We start from the raw sequence: 20,998 nt of genomic DNA, 5'->3' as shown, positions 1-20,998 counted from the left end.
GCAGCTATAGTCCCGCTGTCTGTCTGCTGCGCGCTCCTGCTCGAGCTTCATTACATTACCGAGGGACCTGGGGAAGTGGAACAAGTCTCCCTACTCACCGCAGCGATGGCGGGCTTGAACATTTGGATCTTCTACGGACTGCCGCTGCTTCTTCTCTTGGAATGCACGGCCTTTAACCTGGACCACGAAAGTGTCCTGCGGAAGAACGGGAAACCTGGAAGTTATTTCGGATTCTCCATGGCCATGCACTGGCAGCTTCGTCCATCAGATAAAAGAATGTAAGACTTTGTAAGAATGTATCATTGAGTTGTACTTCCGAGGCGATGGTGGTGGGCTTTAAGTGTGTATCATTGTATCGTCGTTGGAAACAGGTGTCGCAGGTAGGCTCCGAGTCCTTGGCCATGCACGTGTTCAAACGTGCTTAGAAAGTAAACTCGCACAAGGTGTCACAACACACTGCATTATGGCAACCTTAACAAGCATATATATGCCTATGTGTTTTAAACTCGGTTAATGTTTAACAGTATTTGTCTTCAATAGTAGACTGTCAACATAACCCTAAAAGCCATTACGCGCCGGTTGACCGTTTGGTCAGTAGCCTATGGACACATGTGGCTAATGGAAGAAGGAAAATCTTCTTAATATTCCGCACCTTCGAGTCACAGCAGGTCAAATGTATTTACTGTTCGAGGACATACCTGAAAGGTGTACCGAAATCACGGTCAGTCTTATGTAACGGCGGAAGCTCATGGTATTATATGCGTCCACTGCTTTGCTACAAAGTTGAACAAACCTATACATATACAATCTGAATCCACAATCTATATAGAACCAACAAAAATGTATAAACATTGTTTATGGAACGATCATTATACTAGTATAAAATGTAAGTTATAGGCTTACCTGGTTAGTTCATATCTCGAAAACACTCGCGCACGCACACGCGCGCTAAGTCTCGCGTTTCCTCGTGTCCGACGTCTGACCGTCCAATTAAAGAGATGCGCTTTGGTCATGAGCACGTGACCAAAGCAGTGACCTTCGTCCACGTAAAGTAGCTAAAGTAACCATGACTAAAGGCGTCAACTCTAGTCAATGTAATCTCATGCTTAATACACCGCAATAAGCCCTTTCTACTGTTATTTACTGTTTAGTCATTTAGTAAAGCAACCTGGAGGGAATTGTACATGTCATTGATGAAAGGTAGAGGACTATAGGGATCTTCCTCAAGGAGGCCCACAGGTACACTACTACACTTTTCTTTTAGTCAAACATTTGTTAGCCTTCAGAGGGAGACTTTCTAAGATGTGTAATATGATTACAAAACCCATACTAGAAGAATTAAGTCTAATCCCTGTCCAATCCCCTGGATTGTGTGGTTGTTTCGTTCAGTGCCGCTTGCTGTGTTCACAGTGCTGCTGGAAGACAGATAAGAGGTTGCACATGCTCTATGTGTATCTGCCCATGTGTTTGTGTGTGTGTGTGTGTGTGGGTGTGGGTGTGAGTGTGTTTGTGTGGGTGAGTGTGTGTTTATGTATGTGTGTGTGTGTGTGTGTGTGTGTGTGTGTGTGTGTGGGTGTGCTTATGGGTGTGGGTGTAGGTGAACATGCAGCAAGTTGCACACACACGCACACACACACACACACACACACACACACACACACACACACACACACACACACACACACACACACACACACACACACACACACACAGTGAAACAAACATAGTCCCCTCCCTATTCCAATACTGTTATTATTATCCGAGAAAGGATTAAACAGCGACTCCCTTTACTGGAAGATGCAGTATATGATTATAATTATGTGTTGTCAAGGAGACATTCGTACCACAGTGATTTGATACTTATAAAAGGCAGAGATGTCCCTTTTTTGATTAGTACCACTATTAACCAATCAGGATAAAGTGTTTAACAATGCTGTGGTTATAATATTCAGAAATCGCTGGTCCTTTTAGTGCTGTAGTGTTTAATGTGATACAAGCTCCGGGGTTATTCTGTGCAAGTGTACAGTGTGGACAAAGGGTGCATGTTTATGTGAGCACACTCTTCTCCCTCCTAGCTCTTAAAACTAGATGTGATGTGTGAGTCAGACTCCAACTAGCCCAGTCAAGTGCAGTGTGTGTGTGTGTTTTACCCGGCCGACTTGACTCACTTATTATGTCTGTTTAATGCCATGCTGGGAAAAACGATGCACACACCCAGAAATTAGGAAGATGAGGTGGTTGAAGCTGTGTGTGTTTCTGTATAAATCAATCTAGAGGTAAATAGATGAAGAAGTGCAGGGTAAGGAGCTAAGAAAGAACATAATGCCATGTTGAATAACAGCAATACATGGGTACCCTGCATTTTACTGTTTTAACAAGAGAGATATAGACTGAATCTAAACAAGCTGCGATGTAGAGGCTCACACAGTTCTCTATGGGACTCGAGATGGGTGTCATTTCTGCAGGTTAAGAAAAATAAAACTCTAAAATCTAACTTGAGTCTAGGGTCTATGAAGTATAATTTATGTGTGTTTCGAAGGTGTTAACAGATTACAAGTTCCAAGTTTTATTGGGATTGTGTGTTTGTGGTTAAAAAGAAAGAAAGAATGAAATAACAAAAGGAAGACGGTATCATTCCTCTCCTCTCCTGGCTTCCAGCCTAGCTAGCCTGCTTCAGGTTAGCACTGCAGGTTAGCTAACATCAAAGCGGGTAGATGGAGAAATGAAGTGAAGAGCAGACGGGAAGAGAGGGAGGAGGGCTGAAGTAATGCTGAGACGAAGAGCATAAATCAGGCTCACATCTGGGAACCGAGCATCATCCCACACTATTCACTCAGTCTACGGGCCCCGGCTCCACATGGTTCAGTGGCTGCCTAGAAGGGCCCCTGGTTCCCAGGCTGCCTGGCAGCAGTACCACAATGCTGCGCAACATAACAACCCACCAGAGCACCACCAGCTCGGGTCCCGCTAACAGTGTGGAACTCCAGTTGCGGGTCGGCTGATAGAGTGCCCCTGGCTGTCGCTAAGCAACGGGCAGCGCCCCAGCAGGCAGCCAGATTCATGTGGTACCAGGGAACAGGCTCAGGGCTCAGTGGGCCACAGTGTTAAAACAGTCCCTCCCCTCCCTCCCCTCCCTCTAGTTTGGAGGGAGGGGAACATTTCTGACCAGAACAATACAACTAATGCTGAGGGCACTCTTTTCTCTCGGAGGCCATCGGCTCAACATTGCATATTGCAATGAATCTTACTCCCTGTCCTAAATGAGATCATAATTCAATGGTCGCAACAGCAGACCACCATAACCATAAAACCTGGCGTGTGTGGTTTTCCACTGCCCCCAGTAGGGCTGCTGGGTAGAGGTTATGATGGAGACACCCCTGATGCAGCCGGATCCTGTGGATCCCTTTGCCCCTGCTACCACTGATGCATGTACACCAGGACACACTATGCATATGCATGTGTAATCTACCCCCATCCCTCTGCCTGTAGCTTCCTTCTCTCCCTGCGCCTGCCTACCCCTCCCTGTTGTCTGGGTCCTTCCTGTCGCCTGTAGCACGTGTGTCTCGGCTTCCTGTGCTGGTGGTAAGTGATTAGATGAGCAGCAGGGTACTTAGCCTGAGGCTGACGGGTCAGACTTACCGCTGCACTGGGCCCACTCAGCGCATGACCTTTGGCTGGACCAGAAGACATTAGTTACCCACACTATGAAGCCATGCTAGTCCCAGACTATTTACAGTACAATACATCAGTATGTATTATTTGTGCATAATACATAGATGTCATTTCTTGGGCAATTGTATATAAACAATGCATCATAGCACCATTCCATCAAAGGGAAATTTGTGTTTGTGTGTTTGTGTGTGTGTGTGTTTTTGTGTGTGTGTGTGCGTGTGTGTGCGTGTGTGTCGTTTCTAAGTTGATTCTTAAGGAAGCCAATTGGGGAGGGGATTCCCCATGTCTTTTGTGTATGTGAGGAGGAACGATTACTGTATGACCCGTGTGACATTGAGTGGTCCACCATAGCAAACAGGGATCAAGTAACCTTGCCTGCACCCCAGGGATTAGCTTGTCTCAGCATGAGCCTTTTCCTTCCATTCTCTTCACTTTCTCTGTCTGGAAGGAAGAGGTGTGCTCATCTGGGTCTTGCTCTGTTGTTTTCTCGCTCTCTCTGTCTCTCTCTCTCTTCACAGAGTTGACTGATTATTCCCTGTCAGACTTGGCTTCTTGCTGGCCAAAGTGCAATCAAATGGAATTTGGGTCAGACGCTCCAGTGCATTTACGGTGCAACGCACACTCTGGGTAGCAGGGACTGTTTAGGTGTTGCTATAGTGATTACATTACAAGTCAAGTGGAGCATGTAACTGGAGTATTTTTTAGTAAGGTACAGAATACTCTGTAACTACAGTTAAAGCTAACTAGTGGATGGCAGGAATCCAGAGAGTCGTTCCACTATAATTGCACAGGCAAAAAAAAATGATAATGAAAAACATAATGCAATAGGTTATAGAAATTAAAGAAGAATTATGTTTTAAATGACTCAGAGTAAAAATAAATGAAAGTGAGAGCGTGCAAGCTTATCAAAGAGAAAAAGCTCTAGCGTGGCATGCCTATGCAGGGAGGGATGCAGGTTAGATAACGTTACATGGCCACTTGACAAGAGAAAAAGCTTGGACGGATAACCAAATATCTAAAAAAATCTTTCAGAAATGCGGGATTCACCTACGTCAGCACATCTCGCCCTTCCCGCCTCGGCCTTCCCTGCCTTGACCTTTCCGCATGTGAGAACGAAACGCTTTCCTCACGTCACGCCTGAAAGTATATTGTCTACACGCACGTTAAAAACGGTTTACATCAGCTGTGATGCGAATATGCAGATGAATACTCACCCCATACAGCCTAGTGAAGACATTTCTCAGACCTTTCAGCTACATATCCTGTGTATTTAGAGGATTGTAGCAAAGAGCTGTTCGCTAATGAGGGACATTATGTTACATGGGTGTTTTTGAGCATTTAGTTCACTGTTAAATTACTAAAATAACCCTTTTATTTGAAAGTTGGCATCCAAAACAAAACAGTTGCGATACAACTGCACTTTATTTAATTGGTGTGTGAAAAAAAGCGCAAACCCTCTTCAAATGTAATTTCTAGTCAACTAGATTCTAGGCCATACATGAATTGTACTTTTTCCTATTTCTTGTGCTCCAAACACAATCCTTGAGAATGTGCTAACCCTAATCAGCTAACCCTAACTTAGCTGAGTCGCTAGGGGCATTGTTGTGTAGTGTCACTTGATTAAAAAGCTTAGGCGTTTTCTCAGCTTCCCTCACTCCCCACCTTCAGTGCTTTGAGCGCCTCCCCCTCTCCCTCACGAAAGAGGAGCGCACGTGTGGAAGTCAGCGTAGATTCACATAGAGACCCATCCCAGCGGCAAAACTGTAGACATTCTCATGTGTTGTCGATTGTCATTGTGCTGTCGTAATTATGTCATTGGAAAAATATATTTCAATGCAAACTTTGTCGTGCTTCAAAACGTCAGGGCGCACGCAGGTAAACAGTCTGAGCTAAGAACCTTTCGATCAAACACCCTAGCCACTTCCCTCTCCTACTCATCACATGCCTCAGCCTGGGCACGTTCTTCATCTTAAGCTTCTGACCTTATCCCTCCCAAATGAGGCCTAGTGCGCATTGCATTTCACCTAATATTCAAGCGTAAGAAACTGTGCCGTACAAATCTCAATCCTTAAGTTCAATGAGGTTCTTAAGGTCTCAGGCGATGAGATGACGGGAGAATAGTAGAATGCCAATGCCAGATATAAAGAGGAGACAGCAAGTCAGGGGAAGATGAACATAGGGATGCATGGAAAGTATGTGCTCCACTGACCCCCTGTGACCCCCCACAATGCATCACTTTATTATCGCCGTGGAAATTGTCACCGATACGTAGCTTGGAAAACCCTGGGAACTGCCCTTCAGCTGGGCGGGGCCCGGCCCCTGTCCTCGGCCCACAAAGACTGGCTGTGTGTGTGTGTGTGTGTGTGTGTGTGTGTGTGTGTGTGTGTGTGTGTGTGTGTGTGTGTGTGTGTGTGTGTGTGTGTGTGTGTGTGTGTGTGTGTGTGTGTGTGTGTGTGTGTGTGTGTGTGTGTGTGTGTGTGTGTGTGTGTGTGTGTGTGTGTGTGAGAGAGAGAGGCTGAGTGTGTGTGTGTGTGTGAGAGCGAGGGGGTGTGTGTATGTGTTGTTATGAGAGCGTGAGTGTCAGTGTGTGTGTGTGTGTGTGTGTGTGTGTGTGAGAGGATGTGTGTGTATGAGAGGATGTGTGTGTGTGTGTGTGTGTGTGTGTGAGAGAGAAAGAGGGTGATTGTGTGTTTGTTTGTGTGTTTGTGAGAGTGACTGAGTTTGAGAGCGGGATAGAATGTGTATAGAGAGAGAGAGAGAGAGGTGTTGTGCAGACGGATGTGTTGAGAAATAATGAGATAGATAGCCTATATTATTGAGAAAGAAAGTAAAAGATTGTGTATAATGTGAGTTTGAGATAATGAGACAGTATGCACGAGATAGAGCAAGAGCAAATGTAGGAGAGAGAGAGAGAGAGAGAGAGAGAGAGAGAGCGAGAGAGAGAGGGAACACTGGCTTGTATGTTTGTGTGTGTGTGAGAGGGTCTTCCCGCACTTGTGTGTATGTACTCAAACCGAGCACGCCGCAACAACCACCAGCATACAAACAGCGAACATACAGTTGCAGCAGCAGTCTATCAGTAGCTTCCAGCACAGTATCTGTCACTACAAAACCATGTGTGTGAATGTTATCTTTTGGTTATCTTTTGGTCTGATTCATACATATGCTTCTTACAGGCTGCTGGTAGGGGCCCCCAGAGACGGGCCCCTGAGCGGACAGAAGGCCAAGGTCCCTGGAGGGCTGTACAACTGTGACTTCACCAACCCCTCCAACACCTGTGAGAGGGTGAATTTCGATAACGATGGTAAACCAATTTTGACATGCATTGTGACCTGACCTTAGGGCCTTTCCATCCCAAGCAGGGCCCTGCACTAAGCCCATTTTTCTTGCATATTCTACTAATAATGAAGCTGTACGAACATGAAAAAACGACTCCTCGCACATAACACAATTTGAGTGGATTCATTTATTTAGATTTCATTGAGGAAAATGTTTTTGGGAATAAGTTGTGTATGTATGTGTGTGTGTGGGTCTTTCTGCTGACCCTGTGTTCTCTGATCATATAGAGGATCTTTCCAAGGAGAGCAAAGAGAACCAGTGGATGGGAGTCACTGTTAACAGCCAGGGACCCGGAGGGAAGATTGTGGTAAGGACTGGCTTCTGTAATTACTCTCTATTAATACTCATTCTGTATGTGTGTGTGTGTGTGTGTTCTCGTGTGTGCCTGTGTGTGTATGTGTATGTGTGTGTGTCTTGTGTGTTCTCATGTGTGCCTGTGTGTGTGTGTGTGTGTGTGTGTGTGTGTGTGTGTGTGTGTGTGTCTCTTTTCTCTCTGCACTAAAAACATATTTTCTTGGCAAGGCAAATTAACATGAATGTTGCCAAAGCAGTCTAATACAAAACTAAGAAAAAATAAGAAAGTACTATAAAAGTGAAAAAATGAAATACAAGGACATTAAAAACAGACAGTAGAAACATTTCGTATTAGTCATTTTAATAGTTTATTAGGCCAAAGAATGACCTCTCTCTGTCTGTGGTGGTTCCCCAGACCTGCGCTCACCGTTACCAGACACGCAACAACGTGGGCACCAAAATAGAGACCCGCAACATCATCGGCCGCTGCTACGTGATGAGCCAGGACCTGACCATGAACCCTCAAGACAACGAGGACAACGGCAACTGGCACTTCTGCAACGGCCGCAACTACGGCCACGAGCGGTTTGGCTCCTGCCAGCAGGGGCTCTCAGCCACCTTCGACAAGGAGTACCACTACCTGATCTTTGGAGCGCCGGGCGCATACAACTGGAAAGGTATATAGGCTGTGGGGTTACAGTGGTTAGTGTTCAGTGTGGGAGGGCCTTGATTCTAAACATGGAACTGAAGAGAGTCAGAGAGACATAGGGCAGCCTTTGAGGGACGGGCCGACACGATCACATAATTTTAACTAAATATGTTTTTTCTATTGACTATATATAATGGAAGAAACGTTTACTTAAAAGTCAGTCCTCCAGCTAATTCCTTTCTTCCCGCCATACAGTAATTTTGTTTTTGCTCATATGTTTTACATCGATACATTCGTGATCATCTTATGGGCTTTGAGTCCTTTTCATAACATGCCAACTCAATCTCCATCCCCCCTCAACCCCACAAACACACACCTCCCCTGCTCTGCTATTGTTCCTCTCCTCTCTCATCCCTCTTCCCCAACCTACCATCTCCTCCAATCATCTCCTCTCCTCTCCTCTCCTCCACTCTCTTCTCTCATCTCTCCTCTCCGCCCCTCTCTTCTCTCTTCATCCACTCTCTCCTCTCCTCTCCTCTCTCATCCCTCTTCCCTAACCTACCCTCTCCTCCAATCATCTCCTCTCCTCTCCCCCACTCTCTCCTCTCCTCTCCTCTCCTCCACTCTCTCCTCTCCTCTCCTCTCCTCCACTCTCTCCTCTCCTCTCCTCTCCTCCACTCTCTCCTCTCCTCTCCTCCCCTCTCTTCTCTCCTCTCCGCCCCTCTCTTCTCTCGTCATCCACTCTCTCCTCTCCTCTCCTCTCCTCCACTCTCTCCTCTCCTCCCCTCTCTTCTCTCCTCTCTCCTCTCCGCCCCTCTCTTCTCTCTTCATCCACTCTCTCCTCTCCTCTCTCCTCTCCTGTCCTCCCCTCTCTCCTCTCCTCTCCTCCACTCTCTCCTCCACCCTCCAGGTGTGGTGCGTCTTGAACAGAATAACAACACCCTTGTTGAAATGGGCATCTACCAGGATGGTCCATTTGAGACAGGCGACGATAGGAAGCTGAAGGCGGATCTGGTTCCTGTTCCTCCGACCAGCTATCTGGGTACCAACACCTACCCTCCCCCATCTCTCTCTCTATTTCCCTTTCCCCATCTATCATTCATCATCTCACCTTCCATCCTCTCTTTATCCATCTCCCTCCCCCATATAAGTTGCTCCTCCTCCATCACATTGGGGAGAAAGGTGATGAAAATGTGCTGGGCAGACAGAGTGGCTCATAGGTTAGGGCGGGTCAGATGAACTTCTCTCAGTTGGAGGCCCTGTCTATCAAGGGAACAATGACTCATAATCGCAGTGAATGCCGTTTATTTCTTGATGTCCTTGTTAGTTTGTTTCGTTGCCAGTGCCTGTTGTGTTTACTGTCTGGACAGTTTGCGCTCTCCACATATTTACCGATGGTCTGTGTCTGTGTCTTCAATGCATCTGAATACTCCAATGCATCACTCAGGTGTGCTCTTTATGGCCAGCGTGTCCAACTCCAGCAATGAAGAACAGTTTGTATACCAGTCAGGCTCTGCTCGCGTTGGCGCGAAAGCCGATGTGTCGTCTAACAGCTATTTAGGTTGGTTGTGCTTTAAAGGGTGAAATCATCGGTGCATGTCCACCATCATGAGACAGTATCGTCATCGTGAGTCATCATTTCACCATCATGGCCTGCTAGATTGGCACCGTTGAAACTGTGCTGACCATGAAAAAAGGAAGAGTGATTTGAATTTATCAAAGTTTAAGCAGTATTCACCTCAAAGTTCAATACCTTTGTTTATTTGTAGGGCTTTTCAAAGGTTTTGCTGTTTGCCTGAAATGCATGGTTTCATCCAAAACCGACTCCTCGTCTCTTGCACCTCCTATAGTATAGTATAGTATATTACCTTTGACCCCTGTCTTGTCTTGTCTGCGGCCCACTCCTTTTTGTCTGTCTGTCTGTTACTTCACCCCGTCCATGTACTTCTGTCTGTCCATGTATGCCTTTATTGACTTTATTGACTGAGAGAGGCTTTTATCTCTCTCTCTCTCTCTTTCTCTTTCTCTTTCTCTTTCTCTCTCTCTCCCTCTCTCTCTCTCTCTCTCTCTCTCTCTCTCTCTCTCTGTCTCTCTCTCCCTCTCTCCCTCTCTCTGGTTGTCTCTCCGCCTGCCTCACTGCCTCCCTCCCTCCCTCCCCAACCAGGCTTCTCCCTGGACTCCAGCATGGACCTGGTGGTGAAGGGCAGGCTGACGGTGGTGGCGGGCGCACCAAGGGCCAATCACAGCGGGGCGGTGGTGATGATGAGGATAGACGAGGACTCCAACAACATGCTGCCTGACTTCATCCTGCAGGGGGAGGGCCTGGCCTCCTCCTTCGGCTACGACCTGGCCGTGCTGGACCTCAACAAAGACGGGTACATAGAGATAGGATAGGGAGAAGACAGAAACTCACTCACACGTGCACACACCAGGTTTAAAAGTCATTGGGGACTTTCTATAAACTATCATTTTAACTATATATTACTTACAGCTATTAGAGATATGTTAGATAGAAAAACAAAGGTTATTCCTAACGTTTCATACGATTTCCATGGAAATGATCCATAATGCCCCGAGATGAAATGCAAAAGGTCACAAGCACCAGTGAGTGTGTCTGTGTAAACAGAGTATTCAGTAGTCAGATGTATTTTGCTTAGTTTAGTCGTTTGGACAAAGTTTAGACTCTTGAAGTCAATAATGCATGGTTTCAAGCCTATACTAGTCCCCTATGTCACTGAGACACTTTAGAGCCTTATTTATAAGGGTCAATAATGTGCCATCATGACATAATGATAATGACATTTCTATTTTGCTTTTATCATTATTTCCACTTCTCATGTTGTGTACATCAATGTATGTTATATTTATCTATATTCATAAATTAATTAAATGAACGGAATTTGAGACTTTTGTTTTAATTTCTGCCTCCATCCTGTACCGGGATGAATAAAGAACCATCTTATCTCTTCTCCTAGTTGGCAGGACATCGTTGTGGGGGCTCCGCAGTACTTTGAGAAGGATGGGAAGATAGGGGGTGCGGTCTACGTCTACGTCAACAAGGCCGGGGCATGGGACACAGTCACACCCCTCCGGATCGATGGGCCACAGGACTCCATGTTTGGACTGTCTGTGGAGAACCTGGGCGACATCAATCAGGACGATTACCCCGGTAAGTAGTCTGAGTGGGAAGTTTACGCAATACTATAAAAAATCCTATCTTCTGACCCAGGCCACCCCTGCCATACTTTAAAGGCAAGACAGGGGATCAGTGGACGACATCTGCCCCTAACTCACCTGGCTTTTAATGGGGTCCTGGCGAGAGCCACTACCCCTCTCCTATTTCTCTCCTACAGACTGCCTCAAGCACAGCCATTATCATGACAATAACTCACCATTATACACCTTGGCATGCAGACTTTGCAGTCGGGGCCCCCTACGAAGACGAGGGCGCGGGAGCGGTCTACATCTACCACGGCACAGTAGACGGCATCAACCCCACGAAGAAGCCTTCCCAGGTCACCCGATACATCACCCTTCTTCCTCATGTTCATCATGATCCTAATCCTAATTATAAATGACAAAATTACAAAACGAACAAATAAATACACAAATAAATAAATGCATGTATAAATGTATACATCTTCAACAATAAATGCTAAAACAAATTAATTTAAGCTTTTAATTATATAGATAATGTACAATGTGCTTTTAATTATGTTTATGTTCATGTCCTGGATTCCCTTAGTACCTCGTATTTGATCCCACGTTGTGACACCTCATCGTTTGTCTCTCAGACATTGATGGGCAGGCCGTTGGGTAGCAGGCATTTCGGCTACTCTCTGGCGGGGAACATGGACCTGGACCGGAACACCTACCCCGACCTGGCCGTGGGCTCCCTCTCCGACTCGGTGTTTGTCTTCAGGTGGGTTGGCTGATCCTTGTGAAATCATAACTTTGCTCCCGTAGAGTGTCACAGAGTAGAGGTTGAGTCCCAGCCGAATGGCCCAAGGTTCAAATCCCAGTGGTTGAAAAGCAGCTATATCCTTAATCATGAGCTAAATCACTAAGTAGTGGAGTTTTATTTATTATTTATTTATTATTATCATTCATGATGTTGGAGTGCAGAAGTGTTGATTGGTGCTCTCATCCTTTCAGGGCCCGCCCAGTTGTTGACATCATCAAGAAAATCACCATCACCCCCCCTGAGCTGGACCTCACCAAGAAGAACTGCGGCGACAAGATCTGGTGAGTCTAGTTTGCCATGGCAGCATCTCTCTTGTTCCATGAGAATGTTTTGCTTTCTGTGCAGCTCGGCGAATGGAATCCAACATTTACAACATGATTCACGGGGGAGGGTTTTCATTCTATATCGATTGAAACGAAGAAGAACACATCATTTATATTTGTGTTTCATTGATTGTAGCTTATCCGTGAGAGTAAATACCTAAGAGCTTTCCATCACTAACCTCCCCCTGTGTGTTCACAGTCTAATGGTGTCCGCCTGCTTCAGCTACGTTGCCAGCGCTGCAAACTACAATCCTCAACTGAGTAAGTCGTTGTTTGACAGCCAAGCCACACCCCTATCAGCTATCTTTCCCTGGCCCATTGGTTTCCCCCCAGGTACACAATGTACCTACAAAATATAACAAATATATAAAAAACGATATGTGAAAAATTGACTGTATTAAATCATAAAATGAACATGAGATGTCATCAGAAATTCAGGCAACATGGTAGGTCAAAATAATGGCATCTCAGACACCAACGTTACAATCACAATGTACTTATCTTTTGTGAATTTGGTTTGATTCCCTTTTCTCTGAGTACCCCGTGTTGCTGAATATGAAACAAATCGACAGGCAAACTAAGTGTTCTGCAGACATGAAAGCAAACCAATTTGATCAACTGAGTTCTCTGTGTAAAAATACAATTAAAAAGGATATGGCTATGTCTGACATGATGTGTATCATATTTATATGCTATGTATAATAATAAGCTCAAACGCTGCGTCCTCATTCGAAAGAGGCACCATGACCAGAGCCATGTTAAAACAAAGGTAAATCTTGGAGTTGGATTTGAAGGATTTATGCTTGTGGTTGTTCATTTTCCTCAACCTGACAACCTGCATTAGCTTCAGCCCTGGAGAGGAGGGGGTGGGCATCCACAACTCAATATTGGAAATCCGTACTGCAGTACCAACTTCAAACACTTGTTGGCAATGTTACATAGTGTATCTTTAACATGAAAAGGAATAAATCAAAAAATATAAAATGTTCACACACTTTTGTTTCATCCCCACTCTCACCCTCACCAAACTTCCTGCCCCCCCCCCCCCCCTTGCCCCATCCCTCCTTCAGGTGTGAAATACAAACTGGTGGTGGAGGATAAGCGTAAGAACGCGCAACTCCCACCCAGGGTGGTCATTACCAAGGCGTCGTCCTCTGACAGCGACTACGAGGTCAGTGGCCTCATGGAGCTGACAGGGCAGAAACAGGAGTCCTGTCTGGAATGGAAACTCACCTTGCAGGTACACTCAACTCCTCCTGACCCCACCCCCTTTCACCCCTCACTGTTATGTGTGTGTGTTTGTGTACATGCATGCTTGCGGCAATGTGTGTGTGTGTTTGGGTATGTGTGCGTGTGATTAAGCGTGCGTGCGTGCATGCATGTTCATTTGTGCGGTGTGTGCGTAAGTGAGTGCCAATGCTCAAGATAGCTGTGATTGCTACATTTATATGACTGTGAGTGTGTGTGTGTGTCTGGTGTGTGTGTGTGTGTGTATGGGTGTGTGTGTGTGTGTGTGATACTACATTTCAATGCATGGTGGATTTGTAATACCGTGTCTTATTACAGGACGACATTCGGGACAAGCTGCGCGGCATCCCTATCGAAGTGATCATCGAGGACATCCAGGACAGCGGGCGCCACCGGAGACAGGCCTCTGGGGCCGAGCTGCAGCCCGTCCTGGACGCCGACAAACCCAATAGTATCCGCTCAGAGGTACGGCCGGGGAGCTGCTGGGGTTGATGCTGGAGTCTGCCCTTTCATCATTTTTGATTTGATTAATGTATTGTATACATGTGTATATGTGTGTTCATAATTGTGTGCATGTGCGTGTGTGTGTGTGTGTGTCTGTATCTGTGTCTGTGTCTGTGTCTGTGTGTGTGTGTGTGTGTGTGTGTGTGTGTGTGTTTGTGTGTGTGTGTGTGTGTGTGTGTGTGTGTGTGCGTGTGCGCGTGTGTGTGTGTAGGTGAGCTTCCTGAAGGAGGGCTGTGGAGCAGACAACGTGTGCCAGAGTAACATGGTGGTAGAGTATCGCTTCTGCAGTAGGGAACCCAACCAAGACGTCTTTAAACCACTACACCTGTAAGAGGCCAGCTACAAACACACACACACACACACACACAAATATTCAATATTCACTTTGATATTCAAATATTACCCATATTTTAGCATACAGTATATGTTTCTGCGGCTGTTATTAACAAACACATGAGCGAAGTACACCGCGCACACAAACACACACACACACACACATGAATGAAGTACACACCGCACACACAGAGGAGCACCCGGCCACTGACGCCCATGTCTGGGCTGTGTCCTCAGCGACAGCTCTGGGGTGCCAGTGTTGGCCCTCAGCATTCAGAAGGAGATTGCCTTGGAGGTCATGGTGACCAACTCCAAGGGAGATGATGCCTACGAGGCCTCTATCAACGCCACCTTCCCCAACGCCCTGTCCTACTCCACATACCGCGTCCTGTCTAAAGACGTGAGGCTTACACACACACACACACACACACACACACACACACACACACACACACACACACACACACACAGGCACGCACACACACAGGCACGCACAAACACACACACACACACATGCAACACACATGCTTTCATGCACAAACACATATACAAACACACACATCTATCTATACAATATATAAACTCAGTGTTCACACGGATACGTAAACATACGTACATTCACACACAACCGAGTGGACTTCTAATCTGTGCTCTGATTGGTTCCAGCCGGTAACCTGCAAAGCCAATAAGAATGGCTCTATGGCAGAATGTGAACTTGGGAACCCCTTCAAACGAGACGCTAAGGTGAGGACCAATTAATAGTAATTAATATTAAGATAATATTAGGTAATTAAATAAAATACATAATAATCTGTAATTAATATATGTATCATTGATACTATTACTAGATACCTTCTTTACACACACTTCAATGATCAACTATCATCTTGAAGGTATTTGTTGTTCTTAATAAGGTGTGTGTGTGTGTGTGTGTGTGTGTGTGTGTGTGTGTGTGTGTGTGTGTGTGTGTGTGTCTGTGTGTGTGTGTGTGTGTGTGTGTGTATGCAGGTGACCTTCTACATCATTCTGAGCACAGCAGGCATCTCTCTGAACACCACCGAGTTGGAGATCGATCTTACACTTGACACGTGAGCACCAAATCTGACCTACGACCTGTATTATTGATCCATCACCTGCTGATCACTACATATAACACGAGTCTATAAGTGGGTTATATTGCATATAGTACACTGTTTGTAGTTTGTAGTAGTTTGAGTGTTAGCTCTTTGCAGGCATCTTGATGGGCAGATTTGTTTGGCAGAAGGCAGCTGAATCAGTTTGGAGGCTGATGTCTTAAAATATAGATATTCAATGGTACATCTCTGTCACTCCAAACCACTTCCCTGGGACCTTGATATTATAGGCAGATGTAAATGGCGTTAAAACAATATGTGGGGAAGCAGATGGGCAACAATACAATAAGATGGGATCACAATAACAACCTGACCTAAAACAGGGTCAACGGACAATATAGGGTGGGAACCACTGGGCTTACAGTCTTTTATAGGAGATGAGCAGTAGACCTTTAAAACAGGGTTTGGTCCAATCCCCTTGTCCTGTGCCCTGGAGAGAATATGAGTGTGAGGTCTGATTTGTGTGTGTCGTCCTTTCTCTAGGACGAGTGATCAGAAAGAAAAGAAGCCTATCAAGGCAAGGGCAAAAGTGGTGATTGAGCTACTTTTGTCTTTATCAGGGTAGGTCAAACTTACACACACACACACGCGCGTACCTCTCTACATGTGCACATGTAGACACACACACACACACACACACACACACACACACACAAATACATACAGTATATCTACACAGATCTTCACACATGCACACACACACGCACACAAGCATACATACAGTATATCCACACAAATCTGCACACACACACACACACACACACACACACACACACACACACACACACACACACACACACACACACACACACACACACACACAAAAACACAAACACGCACACACACACCCACCCACTGTTTTGTCTACAAATTTTCTGTGTGTCTCCAGGCAGGCCCAGCCCTCCCAGTTGTACTATTCGGGGAAGGTTGTGGGAGAGAGTGCCATGAAGACAGAGAGCGACATCGGCAGTGCTATCAAATACCATTTCAGGGTGAGAACAAGAGGGAATAAAACAGAAGAAAGGCTTAAGAAACACATCATAGAAAATGCTGATGGTGGAAATCTCTCTTTATGGTTGTGTTATACATAGCATATAAGTGTGATTCGTGTCATATCGGACATAGACATTTATATTTATTGTATTTCTACAAAGACGTAATGCTTACAAGCTTGTTTCTTTGACAGATCATCAACTTGGGGAAGCCCCTGACCAACATCGGCTCTGCCTCCCTGAAGGTCAGCTGGCCCAAGGAGAACGCGCATGGGAAGTGGCTGCTGTACCTCGTGGACATCAGCTCCGACGGGTTAGCCAAGGTCAACTGCTCCTTTCCTGAAGAGATCAACCCTAAAGGCGTCAAAAAGGTCAGAGAGGTCACGGCTCACGTAGGCGGGAATCCTGCCCGCCATGGACTTTCATTTGGACAGTATACACCGCTTATGTATGAATACGTATGTCCAAATATTGTTTGCTGTATGACTACAGGAGCTATCTACCAACCGGAAGCGACGAGCCATTGGGGACAAAAGCATAAAAGAAGGTTCCACTTCTCAGCTAACAGACGTTAGGAAATCGGAGTCTTTGGTAATGCAGCATTTAATGATTATTTGTTTGAATTGCAGTCGACGATTTAACTCAGTTCTATTATTTTTTTTGCCAATTTTTGTGTAAGGGGTTTATGCGGATAAGGTCATTGGTTGTTGGCGTTATTCCCTTTTTGTGTTTTCAGTCCTGTGGCCGTGGGGCGTCGTGTGTGGAGTTTTGCTGCCACCTTCTGGGACTCGACAGTAATGCAGCCCTCATGTTCCATGCTCGTCTCTGGAACGGCACTTTCATTGAGGTGAGGACTCGATTCAAACGCGAGGCTTATACAAGTCAACAGGAAAACAGCGACTCGAATAGTATTTTTACGATAATACTAATTATATATATCTGTATATATATTTTTTTCTTAATTATTTTCATTATGAAAAAAAATCACTTTTCATAATGTATTTGATACTCTCCTAGGTATGTATATGTAGGTATAAAAATAATGATATTGAATTGAATTTATTAATGTATGTTTGATTTAGCCAATTTGTACACTAGGTCTTCTGTTTAACCTAGTGTCTTGTATTTCCCTCTGTGTAGGAGTACTCCAAGTTGAACTATCTGGATATCGTAGCGAAAGCTTCTCTAGAAGTGAACATCGCTGGACAGAAAATGGCTCTGAGGAACGCAGAAACACTGGTATTCATGTGCAACATCGTAATTATGTTGATTTTTTTTTATTAAAAGCTCAGGCTAAAACATTAAGAATATTTTGGTGCCTATACCGTTACCTTTTACAGTAAAGAGCCGCTACAATTTATGTGTGAGTCCTGTTTACCTGAAGTGAGCATTTTGCATGGAATTGACATGACCTTTTATACGAACAGTCTACCCTTACTGCACACTAGCGTCTTTCTCCCCTGAATGCCTCCACAACAACGCCAACGGCTCTCTCCCCTCTCTGCCCCCCTCCCCTCCCCTCTCTGCCCCCCTCACCTCTCTGCCCCCCTCCCCTCTCTGCCCCCCTCCCCTCCCCTCTCTGCCCCCCTCACCTCTCTGCCCCCCTCCCCTCTCTGCCCCCCTCCCCTCCCCTCTCTGCCCCCCTCCCCTCTCTGCCCCCCTCCCCTCCCCTCTCTGCCCCCCTCACCTCTCTGCCCCCCTCCCCTCTCTGCCCCCCTCCCCTCCCCTCTCTGCCCCCCTCCCCTCTCTGCCCCCCTCCCCTCCCCTCTCTGCCCCCCTCACCTCTCTGCCCCCCTCCCCTCTCTGCCCCCCTCCCCTCCCCTCTCTGCCCCCCTCCCCTCTCTGCCCCCCTCCCCTCCCCTCTCTGCCCCCCTCACCTCTCTGCCCCCCTCCCCTCTCTGCCCCCCTCCCCTCCCCTCTCTGCCCCCCTCCCCTCTCTGCCCCCCTCCCCGCTCTGCAGGTGAAGGTGACGGTGTTCCCTGAGAGGCGTGGGTACCAGACCGGGGGTCTGCCCTGGTGGATCATCCTGGTGGCCATCCTGCTGGGCCTGCTGCTGCTGGCCCTGCTCATCTTCCTCCTGTGGAAGGTAGGTCCAGACCCCCCCCCCCCCCCCCCCCCCCCCCACACACACACATACACACAACCACACACCAATGCCCAACAGAGGCTGAAGGGGAGGCGGGGTAGCTCTCCCTGTCCTCCACATCCCAGGAGATCTAAGTCCCCTGAACTGACTTTTTAGACATTTAGCCTAATCCTACATCCACACACTTGTGTTTGAATATCACTTATGTCCAACGAAGACATTGTTGCCACATTTCCTATTGGCCTTACTCATCCAGCGGCCGACGGGTTCCATATTGGATCCTTGAGGGGGGGGGTATGCAGCGCTTAGAACAAAGATGGCTCAATACAGTTACAGTTTGATATAGTCTATTGGTATAGTATGTCAATTACATGCACAGTATATGGTAAGTGATAGCAGCTAGTGTTGTCCTTCAATGGGCCCAGAAGGAGGACTTATGGTCCAATAATTGATACCTCATGTCAAACACACACACACACACACACACACACACACACACACACACACACACACACACACACACACACACACACACACACACACACACACACACACACACACACACACACGGCGCTCAAAAGGACAATTTCTAACCGTCTTCCTCTCCTCAGTGTGGTTTCTTTCGGAAAGACGACAGCCCAGATACAAAGCTCCTGACGGCAGATGCGTAGAACAAGAGGAACAGAGTGATAAGCAAGAGAGAGAGAGAGGGTAACATAGAGTGCAGAGACGCAGCATCACTTTTCGGGGGGGCTCATCTTCTTCACTCTGTCGCGGTAACCAGTGGCATTGCTTTCAGCTGTGGCTTGGAGAGCAGCCTTGGGCACGCTGCTGAAAACCCTGACACGGCACTGCTGTGACACAGCACAGTGATGGTTTAAAGAGCTTGGAATTTATTGCTGTGGCAAACTCTTGTTTACACCCCCCCCCCCCCCCCCCCCCCCCCCCCCCCCACCTCTCCCCCCTTCTCTTCTGTCTTCCCTCCTCTTTGCTTTGCTGTGTGGTTTGCTCCAGGTTCGGGGGCTTGGGGGACGGAGGTAATGCATGACCAATGGGAGAGGACGGTTGCTATCATGTGACTGACTGGGTCATTATAGTGTGGAATGGGATGATGGTGGCGATTCTGCAACTTTTTGGGGTTTCCTTGCTGCATCCAGGCACCTGCTTCCTCTGGTCTCCGTGGCAACTCTGGCTATGCTTCAGATTTCGTCCAGAGCACTAGAACAACTTTTTGGCACTTTAATGAATATTGATGCTACGGCTTTCTGGCTTGTCCTGTCCTCCCCCATACCTTTTCCTGCAGCATAACTCCTGTGACATGTGCCTTGGATCACAGAACCTAAGGAAGGACCAATCTTTTAAAAGCGCACGCTGGTGCTTCCGCCGACCTCTGCCTCATTTCCGTATCTTTCTTATATTTTGCACACAAAATGAATAATTGATCATTACTTTGTTCGTTCTCTGCAGTGTGGCTTTTTTAAACGTGCCAAACACGAAGACAGCGTTCCCAGTTACAACGCCGTGCGGATCAAAAGGGAGGTGAGGGACAGCAAAGCCGGACAGCAGGACAACTGGGAGAACCTGGAGAAGAAGCCCTGGATCAGGAGCTGGAAGGACAACCAACATTACTCCTAACCTCTGGCGCTCGCTCAGAGACCAGCGCGTTCCAGCTCGCATCCTGTTTGTTGCTTTTTTTCCTCGTACTGTCCTCTGTCCTGCCTCCACACGTACAGCGATGCACATACTGAGAATGAAAAGAAAAGGACTTGCTATGTACTTGATCTGGGTTTTTTGGAGGCTGATCTTGATTGAGGTCACTGATGTCAATCACTGGAATGATAAATGATAGGTCTACTCTGCACAACTACTGTCTTTCACAGCCTGGGGAGGGGGCGGGGCTTGTTTTGTACATTCTATACATTGTGTTGCCGAGTGACATGTGTGGGTCAGGGGGGGTTAAAGGTGTTTGTATATTTTTCTTAATGTTTAGAAGATTTTGTTCTATTTATTCTCTCATAGCAGTATTTGCTGTTACACATTCGACAGGCCACAAGAGCAAAGCAAGACTCTTTCCAAATGAATGAGAGATCCGTGAATGTCCTTTTCTCAAATGCAGTAGACTTCAAGTGATTGCTTTTCAAACAGTCTACTCATGTTCTCTTATCCCTTGACCCCAGCCCACCCTTTATTTTGTACCATGGAGACATTGCAACTACATCACTACTGTGGAAATACTCATTGTAAATTCCCACTTCAAACTAAACAAATGGAAATAACATTTTGTTTCTCGGCTGCATGAACTGGTGTAAAAAGCTACCATTTATATAACTTTTTAAAATAAATGTTTTATAATAATAATGATCGTCATCAAACCATACATATGCAAAACAGAAGTCAACAGTCTACTTGTTGACATCTATCAGCACGATGCTGAAACCCTACCTGCTTCCTGGTATAACCA

At 46.4% G+C, this 20,998-nt stretch overlaps 1 protein-coding gene across 1 annotated transcript; it reads left to right on the top strand.

Annotated features, from left to right (window-relative positions):
• LOC307086392 (integrin alpha-6-like) lies at positions 1–20,137 on the top strand. The gene is made up of 26 exons (XM_079751583.1): positions 1–278; positions 6,849–6,976; positions 7,239–7,318; positions 7,721–7,982; positions 8,865–8,996; positions 10,119–10,329; positions 10,930–11,123; positions 11,369–11,469; positions 11,749–11,876; positions 12,110–12,199; positions 12,441–12,502; positions 13,312–13,481; positions 13,808–13,954; positions 14,205–14,320; positions 14,564–14,726; positions 14,993–15,070; positions 15,335–15,414; positions 15,943–16,020; positions 16,349–16,451; positions 16,646–16,822; positions 16,944–17,042; positions 17,188–17,298; positions 17,592–17,690; positions 18,412–18,537; positions 19,149–19,248; positions 20,005–20,137. Exons 1-25 carry the CDS (start codon positions 106–108, stop codon positions 19,206–19,208), a joined length of 3,168 nt encoding a protein of 1,055 aa, XP_079607709.1. The 5' UTR covers positions 1–105; the 3' UTR covers positions 19,209–19,248; positions 20,005–20,137.
• Positions 20,138–20,998: the final 861 nt, after the last annotated feature.

Source organism: Pollachius pollachius, assembly GCF_949987615.1.
Source record: "Pollachius pollachius genome assembly, chromosome: 14".
Classification (NCBI taxonomy): domain Eukaryota; kingdom Metazoa; phylum Chordata; class Actinopteri; order Gadiformes; family Gadidae; genus Pollachius; species Pollachius pollachius.
This window is presented reverse-complemented; position numbering and strand designations above follow the sequence as displayed.